This window comes from Salvia hispanica, chromosome 2, assembly GCF_023119035.1.
Source record: "Salvia hispanica cultivar TCC Black 2014 chromosome 2, UniMelb_Shisp_WGS_1.0, whole genome shotgun sequence".
In the NCBI taxonomy this organism is placed as follows: Eukaryota; Viridiplantae; Streptophyta; class Magnoliopsida; order Lamiales; family Lamiaceae; genus Salvia; species Salvia hispanica.
The window spans coordinates 34,150,605-34,165,037 of NC_062966.1; the positions used below are offsets into that span (position 1 = coordinate 34,150,605).

General features: G+C 35.7%; 4 protein-coding genes across 8 annotated transcripts; 2 read left to right on the forward strand and 2 right to left on the reverse strand.

The window, feature by feature from the left end:
- Positions 1–3,925: 3,925 nt before the first annotated feature.
- On the forward strand, positions 3,926–6,025 carry LOC125205774 (protein ROH1-like). Of its 3 annotated transcripts, none has more exons than XM_048104883.1 (2): positions 3,926–4,133; positions 4,734–6,025. In XM_048104883.1, the coding sequence occupies exons 1-2, from the start codon at positions 4,055–4,057 to the stop codon at positions 5,726–5,728; spliced, it is 1,074 nt and encodes a 357-aa protein (XP_047960840.1). In that variant the 5' UTR covers positions 3,926–4,054; the 3' UTR covers positions 5,729–6,025. The 3 variants fall into 3 exon arrangements, with proteins under 3 accessions (XP_047960840.1, XP_047960839.1, XP_047960841.1); XM_048104882.1 differs by having other exon boundaries at positions 4,004–4,133; positions 4,527–6,025; XM_048104884.1 differs by having other exon boundaries at positions 4,011–4,133; positions 4,640–6,025.
- A 10-nt stretch (positions 6,026–6,035) lies between these two features.
- Positions 6,036–8,977, reverse strand: LOC125205775 (ABSCISIC ACID-INSENSITIVE 5-like protein 4). Of its 3 annotated transcripts, none has more exons than XM_048104885.1 (4): positions 8,079–8,972; positions 7,899–7,970; positions 7,692–7,721; positions 6,036–6,447 (listed from the first exon to the last, which is right to left on the reverse strand). In XM_048104885.1, exons 1-4 carry the CDS (start codon positions 8,694–8,696, stop codon positions 6,373–6,375), a joined length of 795 nt encoding a protein of 264 aa, XP_047960842.1. In that variant the 5' UTR covers positions 8,697–8,972; the 3' UTR covers positions 6,036–6,372. The 3 variants fall into 3 exon arrangements, with proteins under 3 accessions (XP_047960842.1, XP_047960845.1, XP_047960844.1); XM_048104888.1 differs by having other exon boundaries at positions 6,370–6,497; positions 8,079–8,977; XM_048104887.1 differs by lacking the exon at positions 6,036–6,447 and adding an exon at positions 7,235–7,539 and having other exon boundaries at positions 8,079–8,977.
- Positions 8,978–9,420: 443 nt separating this feature from the next.
- LOC125204518 (COP9 signalosome complex subunit 8-like) lies at positions 9,421–11,570 on the reverse strand. Its single transcript, XM_048103196.1, has 5 exons — positions 11,388–11,570; positions 11,227–11,306; positions 10,926–11,107; positions 9,866–9,973; positions 9,421–9,743 (listed from the first exon to the last, which is right to left on the reverse strand). The coding sequence occupies exons 1-5, from the start codon at positions 11,469–11,471 to the stop codon at positions 9,604–9,606; spliced, it is 594 nt and encodes a 197-aa protein (XP_047959153.1). The 5' UTR covers positions 11,472–11,570; the 3' UTR covers positions 9,421–9,603.
- Positions 11,571–13,048: 1,478 nt separating this feature from the next.
- Positions 13,049–13,964, forward strand: LOC125206851. Its single transcript, XM_048106071.1, has 2 exons — positions 13,049–13,363; positions 13,413–13,964. The coding sequence occupies exons 1-2, from the start codon at positions 13,049–13,051 to the stop codon at positions 13,962–13,964; spliced, it is 867 nt and encodes a 288-aa protein (XP_047962028.1).
- The last annotated feature ends 469 nt before the right edge of the window (positions 13,965–14,433 follow it).

A 14,433-nucleotide genomic window follows, 5' to 3' on the forward strand; every position in this document is an offset into this window, starting at 1 on the left:
TACTAACATAGGGAGTACTAAAGAGTGGCTCTTCATCAGTTTTTTTATCTGCTTGATTAGATCATTTGTTTTAAATGTATACATTAATCTTGAAAACTTGGAGTTGTTGACTTCAGATATCTATGTTCTAGAGCACATAGTAATTGCGAATTCATGATCTGCTTGATTAGATCAATTGTTTTAAACATGGCTTGAATCCTAGTGCCCTACATGAAAAAAATAAACAATTAATGGTTTTAGATAAATAGCTAAAAAATGTAATAAGATAAGAAACGAAACACATACCACACGGTCGTGGAAAATACATTCCAATGAGATTACATTGGAGTTGTCTCCACGTTTAATGAATTCATAAACACACACGCACCTCATCAAATGACTGACAAAGTATTGCACCGTACCGCATCAAATTCTTATTTTTGCAGAATATTTTGATACAGTGAGGAAAGGCAAGAATGAAGTGAATTATAAACTTGCCCATGCTACATATTTATAGAACAATATTGAAGAGTCCTACTATTTTGGACGTTACAAACCCTATGAAATTATTATCATAAATATAAATATTCACCTATAAATTTAAGTTTGTAACGGTTGTAAATCATTTAGTATTACTCAATTGAAAACCGTCCATTGGCACAATCATAAAAGCTTTAAATTAAAATTCAATATTTGATTACTTTTGGAATTATAACATAAAACGGTCATCTACCAAATTTGATAATTATTAGTAAAATATTCACATATCAATTTAAGCTAGTAACGGTAATAACCTTTTTTTTAAATAGAGTGAAACTGTATTGACTAATTATGTTTAAATTATGCTTAAAATTTATAAATATTCAAATTTATACCCAAAATTTATGAGTAAAAATTTCATGGTCCTTCCACACCATGGTGGCATAATGATTTGGTGTGTCTCACCATTAACTCTTTGACAATTAGAATAAAAAGGGTCCACATGCCACATCACTTCAACATAAATTAGGAACTTAAGATAAATTTGGATACATCCATTTAATCAATTTATGGAAAGTTTAATAATATTTAATATAGAAATTACACTTATATGAAAAATGAGTTGACGTTAATATACTAGTACAATTTATATATGTATATTCATCTCATATATAATAGTACTAATATACAAGACATCTCTTTTATAAAATAATAATATTTTAGATTATATTAATATTTCATTTTTTAATTTTTATTTTCTTGTGTTAAAAATTATTGATTTTTTGACATGCTAATAAATCTAATGAAAATTATAATAGTACTAATATACTACAAGACATCTCTTTTATAAAATAATAATATTTTTAAATTATATTTATATTTCATTTTTATTTTTATTTTTGTTAAAAATTCTTCATTTTTACATGCTAATTAATATAACGAAAATTATAATATATAACTTACAAAATATAACTTGCATTCATAATTTTTATTTATGTGAATATTTTCTTATATATATATAAATACAAAAACAATTAAAAAAGATCTTATCCATAATAATATGATTTTTTTTCTTATGTATATAAATACTAAAACAATTACTTTTATGTGTATATTATTATTATATTATGATATCAATATGCATATATAAATTGTACTAGTATATTAATGTCAATTAATAGTTTACATGATATAATTTCTATATTTAATTTATTACACTTTTCATAAAATGATTAAATGGATATATCCAATTTAGATATAAGATTGCCAAAATTTATGTCCAAGTGATGTGGCATGTGGACCTTTTTCATTTCCAATTGTAAAAAATTTATTGATGAGGCACACTAAATCACCATGCCACCATGGTGTGGAAAGATTATGGAATTTTAACTCAAAATTTATAAATGTTCAAATTTATACCCAGATTTTATAAGTATTCAAATTAAGGCCAAAACTCGCCTTTTATATATGTATAGATACTACATGGAAGAAATATAATCAATTCTAAATTATGTCTATTAGAAAAGTACTTCGATGATTTAAAATTTAAATCATATAAAATATGTAGTAGTTTTTTTTCATATCAAAAATAGTTTGACAGAAGAACTTGAGTTCCATATTTTCCTGATATTTAATAAACTTTATAGTTTAATATTAGCTTTTAATCGTATGGTATTCAATTTATTGTAGATGCTGATATAGAATAATTTTAATAATAATAATTATAAAAAAAAGCATATTGTTACACACTGCATCATACATTTACATAGCACACATGCTTAGAAAAAATAAATATTCCCTCCGTTCCAATCTACATATTACTTTTTGAGTGAACTTAAAAAATGGTTCCTAGATTATTAGTTTATCTCGCCCATAGTCTCTGGACTTTAAAAATATCGTCAGTAGTTCCTAGATTAAGGGTTTATCTCGAAATTGGTCCTTTTAGCTTTTTTGGTACGAAAATGCCCTTTTGGGGGTTTTGCATGGTTTGGGCAATTTGGTTTTTTTACACTTTTAATATTTTAAATCTGATATTATTTCAGTTATGTACTAATAACTTTGATATTGTTTCAAAATTATCATTCTTCTTCCATTTTGTCATCCTTCACTTTGTTGTTTTATTTCAATATTAGATTTAATTTTATAAAATTAAATTTTAAATTTTAATTTTTAAATATCAATAAATTTTTTTAATTAAATCTATTAATTAATGGACACTATAAATATTGATTAAAACTATTAATTTTTGTTATTTAATATAATATTCAGCTGAATTGAAGAAGTACAGAAAAATAATATTAATCATGATGGAAAAATAAGAACTATTCTATTTAGCCTTCGTTCGGTTGTTATAATTGCTTGTGATTAAATATTATAAAGTTGACTAAAAATTTGATCCTACTAAAAATTTTATGTAGGAGTATTTTTTTTGAAATTTTCTAATAAATTTTGATTGTTTTCAAATTAATAAACGAAAATTATATTAGTCTTACATTAGGTGCATATTTATTTCAGAATAAATCGTGTTATATGATCTATTTATGATTAAAGCTATTAAATATTGATTAAAACTAAGACATTGTCATACCTTATTGATTAAATAGTACTATACACTATCAAATATTGATTATGACTATTAATTTTTGTTATTTAATAATTTTTATAATCAAAAAAATTTATTGATATTTAAAAATTGAAATTTAAAATTTTGTAAATTAAATCTAATATTGAAATAAAGAAACAAAGTGAAGGATGACAAAAGGGAAGAAGAATGATAATTTTGAAATATATCAGATTTAGTACATAACTGAAATAATATAATATTTAAAATGTTAAAAATGTAAAAAGACCAAATTGTCCAACCCCCCAAAATTCCCCTAAAAGGGCATTTTCAAACCAAAAAAGCCAAAAGGACCAATTTTGAGATAAACCCTTACTACTAGCAATATTTTTAAAGTCCATGAACTATAGGCGAAATAAACTTATATTCCATGGACCATTTTTGAGTTCACTCTTACTTTTTTGGTACATTCCAAGTTAAACCATTTTCTCATTTAGGAAAAATCAATTCTTATTTTATTTCCCTTTCACTTGCATACTTTATTATTATTTTTATTTATTTCAATAAATTCCATTTTTTAAATCCCATACAAAAATGAAAGAGATATTAATCTCAAAAATCATAAATTTTAAGCGATTTTTAGTACTACTATTTTTTGTTCACTCTAAAAATGGTCCTAAAAATCATAAGCTTTTAAAAATGTCAATTTTTCCAACCCGCCTAAATAAAAAAAAATTCAATAGACATTGATCCTATAATGAGCCACAATTTGGAAGAAAAATTGGCATTAAACTTAAAATATATAATAATAAAGTTTATATGTCATATACTCCAATAAGGTTTGTAGTATATAATTAATGATCATCAAAATACACAGAAACACACACCAGCAGTTATACAGTTGTCTTTCCTGTAGATTCATGTTTTCAAATTTTCGGCCTTAATTTATTCTTCTTTGCGTCAAATATTTTGCAGTCTACTTCCCTTCCCTTTCCCTTCCAAATTCCAATTCATTCGTATCATCATCTCTCATTCATGCCATTTCCCAGGGTTTCATTTTCCTCTGCTTCCAAATTGCCGCTATCATTTTTCATGTTCACCCCATACAATCAAGGTACTTTTCCTTTATTTTCTGTTTTTTCCTGCTTTGATTTTTGCTAATCATCTGTTTTTTTTTATCTGCGTTGGTTTGAGTAGAACTCTGTTGAGAATCACTTCAATTCAATTGTGTTCATGAGTTGATGTTCATTGAGATTACTAAACTCGGTTGATTTTCTGGTGAAATTTGTGTTTTTTTCCCCAGTTTTGACTGATCAAGGTTTGGGAATTTATATTTGTAATTGAAATCTGAAGTGGTTTGTTATGTTATGTTATGCTATGTCATTTGATATAGTTAAATTTTGCGTTGATCATGGTTTGGAGATTTGCAAGTGTCTGCTTTCTGATTTGGGGCTTAATTAGGGTTCACTTAATGCCATCAATTTCTTAAACTCAAGTTTGATTTTAGGAGTTTGAGGAGTTGTGTTACAATTTGAAGAAATGCCTGCTCCAAATAATCATGGATGCCATATCCCTTTTGCATCATTTCGCCGCTCTATATTGACTCTAAGAAGTGATCAGGTTCATTCAGAATCAGAAATGAGCCATGATTCCAATATCAAGTGCCTGGAGTCGTTCCAACGACAGGTTTTCACCCGTTTCCACGATCTTTCAGTGGTTAACGCGGACGAGCTCCTCTCTGTTTCGTGGATGCACAAGCTGTTGGACGCGTTCACTGCTTGCCAGGAGGATTTCAGCACCTTACTATCCGATAACAAAGCATTGCTCTCGAAGCCGCCAGCAGACAGGCTTGCTACCGAGTATTTCGAGAGAGCCATCAAGGCGATGGATATCTTCAATGCAACTCGCAATGGTGTTGAGACCGTTTGTGTCTGGCAGAAGCATTTGGAGATTGTGGTGTGTGCTCTTGACGCGAAGCAGAGAACGGTTGGCGAGAGCCAGTTTCGTCGTGCACGAAAAGCCTTGATGGATTTGGCTATACTGATGTTGGATGACAAAGATACCGGCTCAGTGTTTTCACACAGAAACCGCTCTTTTGGGCGTAAGGGCAAGGAACACCAACGGAGCTCATCATCAGGGCACTCTCGGTCACTCTCTTGGAGCGTGCCACATTCTTGGTCAGCCTCTAAGCAGCTCCAGTCCATTGCGAGCAACTTGGCTCCTCCAAAAACGAACGAAATAGCAGCGACTAATGGTTTGGCGATGCTCATCTTTGCAATGAGCTTTATTCTGATGTTTGTGTTGTGGGTTCTCGTTGCTGCAATCCCTTGTCAGGACCGGGGCGTGCAGATCCACTTTGCAATCCCTCGTCAGTTCTCGTGGAGCACGCCTCTGTTCTTGCTCCATAGCCGAATCATGGCCGAGTCCAAGAAGAGAGAGCGGCGCAACACCAGTGGATTGTTAAAGGAGATATATCAGATTGAGAAGTGTGTGCATCAGCTGACAGACTCGGTGGATGCCGCTCAGTTCCCACTGTCGGACGAGCTGAAGGACGAAGTTAATGAGAATGTCAACGAGCTGTCTTTAGCGTGTGGGGCTTTTAAGACGGGGCTCGAGCCACTGCAGTGCAAGCTACGCGAGACGTTTAAGAAAGTCATGGCTTGTCGCTCCGAGGGCCTCGAGTTCCTTGGCAAGGCCACACAGCCTTAGAGAAATTGCAATGTCATGCTATAGCTTTTACCATGAAAGAGAAGCTGTGACTTGTTGGCCACATAATAAAATTTTACCAGGTAGATTTTGTACTTAAAAAAAAAAAGTGATATATACTGTGTCATTCTGTCTGTGTCATTCTGTTTCCAGATCTGTCTGTGTGAGGCTGGCCTTCAATTTTTTTCTTGATTGATTCTTTATTCTTGATAAATAATGTGTATGTCTGGGAAAGATTTGCCCTTTAATCTTGTCATTTCAAGAACACTTTCTGCCTCTTAATGTTTTTTTTTGTTGCTACTAAATTGTGTAATGATAAAATCAATAGTAGATTCCACCATTTTCCTAAAGAAATGTTATTACATCAAGAAATAATTAACCACTAGATGAGCTTCAAATAGAGAGTGTAAATTGATTTAAAGTATGCCCTCTATAAACAGTATAGAGATCAAGATGTGCTTTTGATTTACATGTCTCAGACTGCTTCATTCAGCAATTCCCCTTGAAAGAGAACACTACTGCATCTGTTGCTAACTGCCCATCTAGCCCATGCCAGAACGTCCTCACGCGACATTGCTGGATATCTATGGCAGGCCAACAAGACCTACTTTCTACAATCTTTATCATCGTCAACCACGCACCTGCCATTACATGGAGCGCGTGCTCCTCAAAACTCTTGGAGGTCTTCGCTTCTCTACCACCGGAATTATATTCTCCATGAGCTGCATTACACCATTATGGATGATCGGTGATTCAGACTAACACAATCAAACTGTACAAGGACATAGATTCAATTTCAAATATGTATGAAGAGATATACTAATTGAGTTGAAACAGTTGGCCCAGACAATCACAAATCAGAACTGATAACTGATGTCTGTTAGTGGAATTCAATAGACTGCTCTTTTGAGATATGTTGTCAACCAACACTCCTGACAAAATATATATAATGTCTCTATCCAGAGGAGCCTTCACCTTCTCATCTGTATACTCTTGAGGCCTCTCGTTATGGTTTAACTTGTCAAGAATGCTAGGCATTAAAATCTAGCTCAGTGAGTTTGTCCAATTTGTGAGCATATACAAGCAAAGTATAGGTTCTACTAGTAACTAAACTATATACTTCTCTGCATCTTAAAACAATTACAAAGCCTTCCAAGCTTACTCCATCGAGGAAAACTGAATCACTGGTGTGCTTGTTAAGCTTCTATACAGAACTGTTGTGGCTTGTTAAGCTTCTGTAGTTAAGGCACCCTTTGTAATACCATACTGACGTTTCCTAAACATTTTCAGTTATTTTAGGGAGTCACTCTTCCTCACCACAAAATAATATACTCCTGCGTTGTACTCTATAAAATGTCTTATCTACATAACAGCCGTACTTACAAGTTTCCTGATACAATTTGATACCATTGAAATTTAATTTTAAACACATAACAAGCATGCATCTTGATATCACATGCATTTGTATTAGATCATCAATTGGTGAGCTGATAACTAACTACAGACAGATGATCAAACAAAGTGGATTAGAACAAACAGGTTCATGTATGTCAGTTCTCCCACTCTTATCTCAGACCAGTCAAAGTTGATTTCATCAAACAGATGTCCTTACAGCTAGAGTATAGTGATACTTGTGATTTAGATTAATGTAGAAACTTAAGCCACAAACAAATACATGTTAGAAATTAAAACAATTAGCAAGTAGGGTCAGCTGATTCTAAAACTTGATTACAGACAATCCTGGCCTAGATTTACAAGTGTGTAGCCGTAGAGACTTCATAAGCACATGGCCTAGAGAATACATTTACTTTAACCTGAAATTCATGGCAAAGTTAACCAATTGCTTACTCCAACAGAAACATATTGAAACGTATAACAGGTGCTAAAATGTCAACATATTCTCAGTTATCAAGAATCAAGAATGATGAATGAGGTAAACAATAACAATATCAATATAAATACATACCTGTTTGTATCTCTCCCTGTTCATTTCAGCCTGCAAATAAGAGTTTTATCAGAACCTTCTTCCTCATCAGAAAAAGTAATTAAAAGGTGAAAAAGGTTCAGCAATCTCCCCTAGAACAATAAAAACATACAGATTCTAGGTAAATAAATCAGAATGCAATATAAAGTTATCTACAACAAGTGCATCCCAACACAGAGAGAGAGGCACCTCTTGTCTCAAGAGCCTGGCATGTTCATCCTCTAGGGCAGTCACCTGAGCCTCCATCTCCACGGTATAAGCCTAGAAGCAAGCAAACAACAACGAAGCTTTATGCATTAAAAAAATAAAGCAGTGAAAGAATTACTCAATTTAAAAATTGGGGAAAAGCAAAAACAATAAAGAAATAACCTGCTTCCGCTCTCTGGACCTCGCAGCAGACTCCCTATTTTTAATCATACGTCTCTGCTTTTGCTGCGTCGCCTTATCCAGAGGCACTTCGTCCACCGCCACCCTCCTCTTCCCTCTCCCGCCGCCGCCTCCCACGCTCCCACTCCCAAACTCCATACCACCAATCACATTCTGCACGCATCCCGCCGGCGCAAACTGAGCCCCCGCCGGCGCAGGATTCACCATCACACCTTCCATTCCAAAACCCCCAACCGGAGGCGGCGCCGGAACCCCAACCTCCTCCTCGTTCACAGCCCCCGCCTTCGTCAGGAAAGCCTCCAGCGTCATCGCAGCCGCCTCTCCCCCGCCGCCGATGACGATATCCCTCCAAACCTCCTCCGTCGTCTTCACACTCCTCAATCCTCCGTCGCCGGGCAAAAATCCCCCCGCCGCGGCAGCCTCTCCGGCGCCGGCGTCGAAGGAGGCGGAATCGGGGCAGATGTTCCGGAAGATTTCGTCCATATTCATGGAGCCGAAACCCCTAGCTGGTTGATCGGAGTGGATATTTATGGAGGAGGGAGGGGAGTCACGCGGCAGATCCGAATTGGACGCGATCACCCTCGGCGACGCCATCAACATCAAATTCAAAACCGTTTTCACCGCTTTTCACGGAACTGAAAAATCGAGAAATTTCCTGATCCAATCCTACAGTGAGTGAGTTTCTATTGCGAGTCTAGGAATGGCATAGCATAGAGATGACCGGTAGAATAAAGCGAAGAGGAGAGAGAAATTGAGGGATGAAGATGATGAGAGTATAGAAAGCTATTTGTACTCGCTCATTTCAGATTGGCACCTAACGTCTTTTTTCACTTTCTGCTTTTCAGAAGTACTCTCTTTATTTTATTATGTCAGGTTGCATTCATTTGATATTCGATACAACTGCCATTTGTAATTAATGATGTTTCAAAATACATATAAAAAAAATCGCTAATTAAACTTGATGTTGACCCTTCTTCATAGTTTGATGCATTTTTTTACACAGGATTTAAGAACTTTGGATAGAGTAATATTTAAAAATTAAGTAGAAAGAAAATAACATAGGAAAGAAGAAGTAAGAGTGAAGAAAAGAAATGATAAAATTTACCCCAAAAAAAAAGATAAAATAAGTAGCTTGGAACAACACAAAAGGAATATACTACTCCATGGAGCAAGTAATTTGGACGGAATATATAAAATTTTATTTATGAAAAAGATTTAAATTTTGGAAAAAAAGGAGTTTCAGGTATATGAATTTTAAGAAAATCTTGAAAAAGTAGCATGACATAATACTCCTGTGATATTAGTAATAAATGAGATAAGCCAATGGCAATTAACTAATCTAAATACCCAAATTAGTTAACTACAAATATTCTGATATCATCAACCAGTGAATATTTTATAAGATTACAAAACGACAGAAGATCGTCCATGGAAGAGATGCTAAAACATCTATGTCGAATAAAGGAAGACATATGAACAGCTCGGATATGCATCCTGACTTGGTGTATCAGTGCTCGAGGTGAAAAACGTACTCAGTCAGCCGCTGTAATTTACTATGATCCAGTTTCTGTTCAGTCACGACGGCCTGCTTCTTCACGGTGAGCATCCGGGATGCAGGATCCACAGTCCAGCCGTGTTGCAGTACATCTGCAAAGAGAGAGCAATAGCCGACTATTAATGAAACTCAACAGCAACATTTGTTTGACATCATTCAAACAATTGTTTAACTTTCAGATAAGTGATTGTCTAAAGCAATGGATGGAGCTTACAATTTGTTGCGTCCTCTTCACTCATTCCAAGGAAAAGTGCAGTATCTTGAATGCTTATGGTTGAATAAGCAGATTGTAGAAGTTCAAACATCCTTTTGGTGTACATTTCTGCAATAATTTAGACATGAGCATTAACGATAAATGTATGTTCCGGTAATCATAGTTGATAAGCAGCAAAATGATTACATAATGTGCTAAGCGTCCTGTAAAACCTCCTCTACACTAGTACAAGAATCAACAGAGAGTGAGAGAGTACAACAAAGATCTAAACTCTTGATGCAAGATTGAAGTCTCTGTTTAATCACAAGGAATAGTCGCCAAATCGCCTTGCATTGTGTATTCTTTATATGCATATAGATCAATGACATATAGGACAAAGGAGATCAACCTGCAAGAGGCTCCCGATAATCGATATAGTGTCATCCAATGTGGTATAGTAGTTCGTTATGCTGTTCACTATGTTGTACTCCTACTAATACTCATAATAAAGGTCTTAGCAACCCATTTCCTTTTAAAGTTTGACAGTCATACTCATTTCAACATTATCCCACACAAAAGGACACTAGAAAGCAATATAAAGTCACTTATTCACATAAAGTTTCTGGTAATCCATATCAGTAGTGCAAGAATCATTATCATAGGTCACTATCTTGATATTGGCATCACATATGAAAGAGGAATGGAACTCCTACACTTATACAATAATGACTGAGTGATATGAAAAGACATAAAAAATGAATCATGAAAGAACCATGAGTATGTACCACAATCTGCACAGTTTCAGAAGATCAAATGTATCTCAACAGAGCAAGATAGCATAGGTTTCTACTGTAGATCAATTGATGGCATAAGAAAACATAGTTGATTTTAAGGCTAAAGAAGGAAGTATGCATATAGTTTTCCTCATTACGGCCACATACTCAACAGAAACAGCTCAATGTACCACAGCAAATCAATGGAATCTCCAACACAATACACAATGCAATTAATTCTTTTCACTAAGGAAAGTAGCTGAGAACATGAATAGGAGTACTAATTTAGTTCACATACACAAACTCACCAGAGAAAGCTGCCATGATTCCCTGACACTGTGGACTCCAGATAAACTCACGAATAGCCTCATGAACACTAGCATAATCCTTGATCCACAGCCTCTGCCCAATTTTCCACGCAGCTGATACTTCTGGCTGGCTCTCTTTCACTGCTAAAGGTATCTTCTTCCACAAGAACCTTGCGCTATTACTGTATAGCACAATCACAGTCACAATCGGCACCATCGCCAGCACACCACGGCAACCAGATCAACATAATCAAACACAAACAACATAATCACAACAAATTTCTCCAATTTAAAAAATTACATGTCATTGACGTAGATGTGACCGATTAGATGAATGGCGTAAGGCCAATCTTCCTGATACGAGACGCCCTCAGATGCAGCCTGCGATCGGCGAAAGATGAAAGTGATTAGCGATAGAAAGCTAGGGTTTGCAGCGGGGAATAGGGTATGCTTGTAAATTACCTGGAACATGAGAGTGTCACATATGTCTGCGACCTTGTCGTAAGACTTGAACGCGAGTGCTTCATTCAGAGCGGAGAAATCCATTAATGGCGGCGCCGGTGCAACAGGCGGTGGTGGTGGAGCTCTGTTTCTCTCAATCTGGTGGTGGAAAGTGCAACCTTTATTTGGGCTAATGGGTCGAAAGATGTCTACAATACTGGGCCGGATTGTCATGATAGTATTTTTAGTACTACTACTATTCTTTCTTGGAGATTATTAAGTGATTTTGATTAAAAATATTAATATGAATAAGGTCTGCAAGAAAAAAATGGTTTATTAATCCTGAGTATATGTTGGGAAAATTCAAAAGATAGGTTTTTCTCAATGAATATTAATACTTCGTCTCCCACAATAAGAGTCATGTTTTGTCATTTCGATCCGTCCCATAATAAAAATTATATTTCACTTTTATCATAAATGGTAAATAAACTTCACATTCCATCAATTTATTTCACTCACATTTTATTATAGTACTATAAAACTATTATATATAAGTGAGACTCATATTCCACTAACTTATTCAACCTACTTTTCTTTACATTTTTCAAAAGAGCAATGATAAACAACCAAATTTTGTACAACCAAAATAAAGTTATATTAATAATTTGATGTATTAATTATATATTAAAATTATAAATATAGTAAGTGGATAAGTTAAAAAGACTTATTAGCCTTTAACCTCATTTTTTATATTTATATTTGAATTTTCTTTCTATTATTTTTAAAATTTGAATTAAAGTAGGCACTAGTTACATTTATAATTCTAAAAAAATAAAAAAATTATAAAAAATCATAAATATATAACCACAATATTATGCACTTTCCATGTACTATATATGTATCTAATATTTTAATTAAATTCATAAATAAACCTATTTTTTTGTCAAATAAACAAGAATTTGTTTGTACAAAATTTGGTCACATAGATTTATTGTTTTCGAAAACTTGTACTATAACCAAATAGAATTCTTATTGTGTGTTGGGTGAGGTATAAATTTATCTTATTTTGATTATAATAAGCCTAATATTTCTGTATATATGAACACAATAATTGGGTTTTTTCTCGAAATATTGCATGATTCCAATACTTTAGTATTTATACAACGATTTTTATTATAAAATCGGATTAATTATAAAACGAGGATTTGATGTGTGATATGAATGAATCGTCATTCTTAATCGATATCGTGCCTTTTTTTTATAGTATCTTATTCCTTTTTCTCCCCAAATGATACTTGATGATATTATAAAAAATGGGTATAAGAGCATCCTTAACGCTACGGGGCTGGGCCGCAACTCGCGAGTCCCGGCCCGAAATCGGCGTTGGAGCTAGAAGCGTCACGGCTCGGGACGGTCCCGAGGACGCAGTTGCGTCCCTGGGCCGCTCCCGAGTCTCATCCCGGCCTGACGTTATTCGTGCCCGTGCCGCATCTCTTGCGTCCCGTCCCGGCATTAATTGCGTTCGGGCCGGGCCGCAAGTCCCCATGATTTTTTTTTTGTTTGCCTATTTATACACTTGATTTGCTCCATTCTAATATTCTTCCCCACAAACTCACTCTCAATCCTCTAGCATTTCAACACTTTTGAGTTCTATGGATTAGTTTAATAGCGACCAACGCCAGATGGACGATTTCGTCAACTCCCAGAACTGGCAATTGCCGCCGACACCCGATCCAAATGCAACGCCTAGTCCCGGGTTGCCTACCAACATGGACATGGAATCGCCAGTTAGCACTGATGAGTACGAGATCAACGATATGGAGCCCGCTCAAGGGAGGGGCAAGGGCAAGGGTAAGGTTGCCGATGAGGATGGGCCGAAGAAGTATAGTCCGCAGGAGACAATGTGGTTGGCCAAGAACTTTGTCGACGTCTCCGAGGACGCTGTGATCCGGCAACCAGCAAACCGGCAAAGTGTTCTGGCAACGGATTGTAGAGAAGTACAACGCTGGTCGACCTAACGACTCGTTCGAGCGTACCTACGTGAAGCTACGCAAGCATTGGGGTCGGGTCCAGGCGGAGATGAACAAGTGGAATGGCAAGTGGACTAACGTAGTCCGGATGTGGCCGAGCGGGCATATCGAGATGGACCTTGTGGACAAGGCCAAGGAAGATTTCTTCGCTGACGGGAAGAAGCACTTCAAGTACTTCGACGTTTGGAAGCCTGTTGAGAAGAGCCCGAAGTACACCGGTGGGGTAGAAGCGGCAACGAAGAGAACCAAAGTTTCCACCGCCGGACACTACTCTTCGAGCGAAGGAGGTCCGCCAATCGACCTCAACGTGACAGACGACGACTTCTTCCTCTCATCTCCTGGTACTCAAAGCCGTCCGATAGGCACAAAGGCGGCAAAGAGGAAAACAAAGAGGAAGGCAACTGCGAGCTACTCCGCTATGCCGCCGCCACCGCCGCCAATCCTTCATGGACAAGATATCAGACTCTATGTCGAATATGAGTATTACGTTGCGGATGGGCCTGCTGACGGAGTTGACATCGAGGGATACCTCGTCAATGTCGGAGTACGAGCTCGAATTGCACCGTGAGATGATCGAATACCTTCGCGCACAAATGAAGAAAAAGTAGTTCTTTTTTCTAGGATTTGTAATTTTATTTTTTTTTCTAGGATCTGTATTTTTCTTTTTCTAGGATTTGTAATTTTCTTTTTCTATTTTCTGACTGAACAATGAATTTTCCCGATTTTAATTGTTCAATGTATTCTATTTTACGAGTAAAATATGTTGTAGTTGTGAATAGTGCAAATGAATAGTTGTGGCCCGAGTTGTGGCATGCGGAGTTAATGGAGTTGTGGCCTGAGTTCTCAAATTTAGGGGAATGATGACGTGGAGGGGACTTGCGGCCCAAATCCGAGATGGGGTTAAGGATGGCCTAAAAGGTTTACTCGAAGCCCCACATGTCAAATGGAGTATTACTTCCCATGTGAGATTTTTACCATTGAACATAAGCAGTTTTTATTTTCCAATTCTTTCCCCTTTTTTGGTTATGGGGAAAGGA

Excerpts from the sequence above, each read along its gene's own strand:
- LOC125204518 (XM_048103196.1), bottom strand. The coding sequence starts at position 11,471 with ATGGATTTCTCCGCTCTGAATGAAGCACTCGCGTTCAAGTCTTACGAC. Across the intron at positions 11,307-11,387 it reads GTGACACTCTCATGTTCCAG|GCTGCATCTGAGGGCGTCTC; the intron begins GTAATTTACAAG and ends CGCCGATCGCAG. Across the intron at positions 9,744-9,865 it reads TGAAGAGGACGCAACAAATT|ATGTACTGCAACACGGCTGG; the intron begins GTAAGCTCCATC and ends CTCTCTTTGCAG.
- LOC125205775 (XM_048104885.1), bottom strand. The coding sequence starts at position 8,696 with ATGTTGATGGCGTCGCCGAGGGTGATCGCGTCCAATTCGGATCTGCCG. Across the intron at positions 7,722-7,898 it reads CCAGGCTCTTGAGACAAGAG|GCTGAAATGAACAGGGAGAG; the intron begins GTGCCTCTCTCT and ends TCTTATTTGCAG. Across the intron at positions 6,448-7,691 it reads ACAGGGAGAGATACAAACAG|CTCATGGAGAATATAATTCC; the intron begins GTATGTATTTAT and ends GGTGTAATGCAG.
- LOC125206851 (XM_048106071.1), top strand. The coding sequence starts at position 13,049 with ATGGACGATTTCGTCAACTCCCAGAACTGGCAATTGCCGCCGACACCC. Across the intron at positions 13,364-13,412 it reads TGGCAACGGATTGTAGAGAA|CTACGCAAGCATTGGGGTCG; the intron begins GTACAACGCTGG and ends ACCTACGTGAAG.
- LOC125205774 (XM_048104882.1), top strand. The coding sequence starts at position 4,559 with ATGCCTGCTCCAAATAATCATGGATGCCATATCCCTTTTGCATCATTT.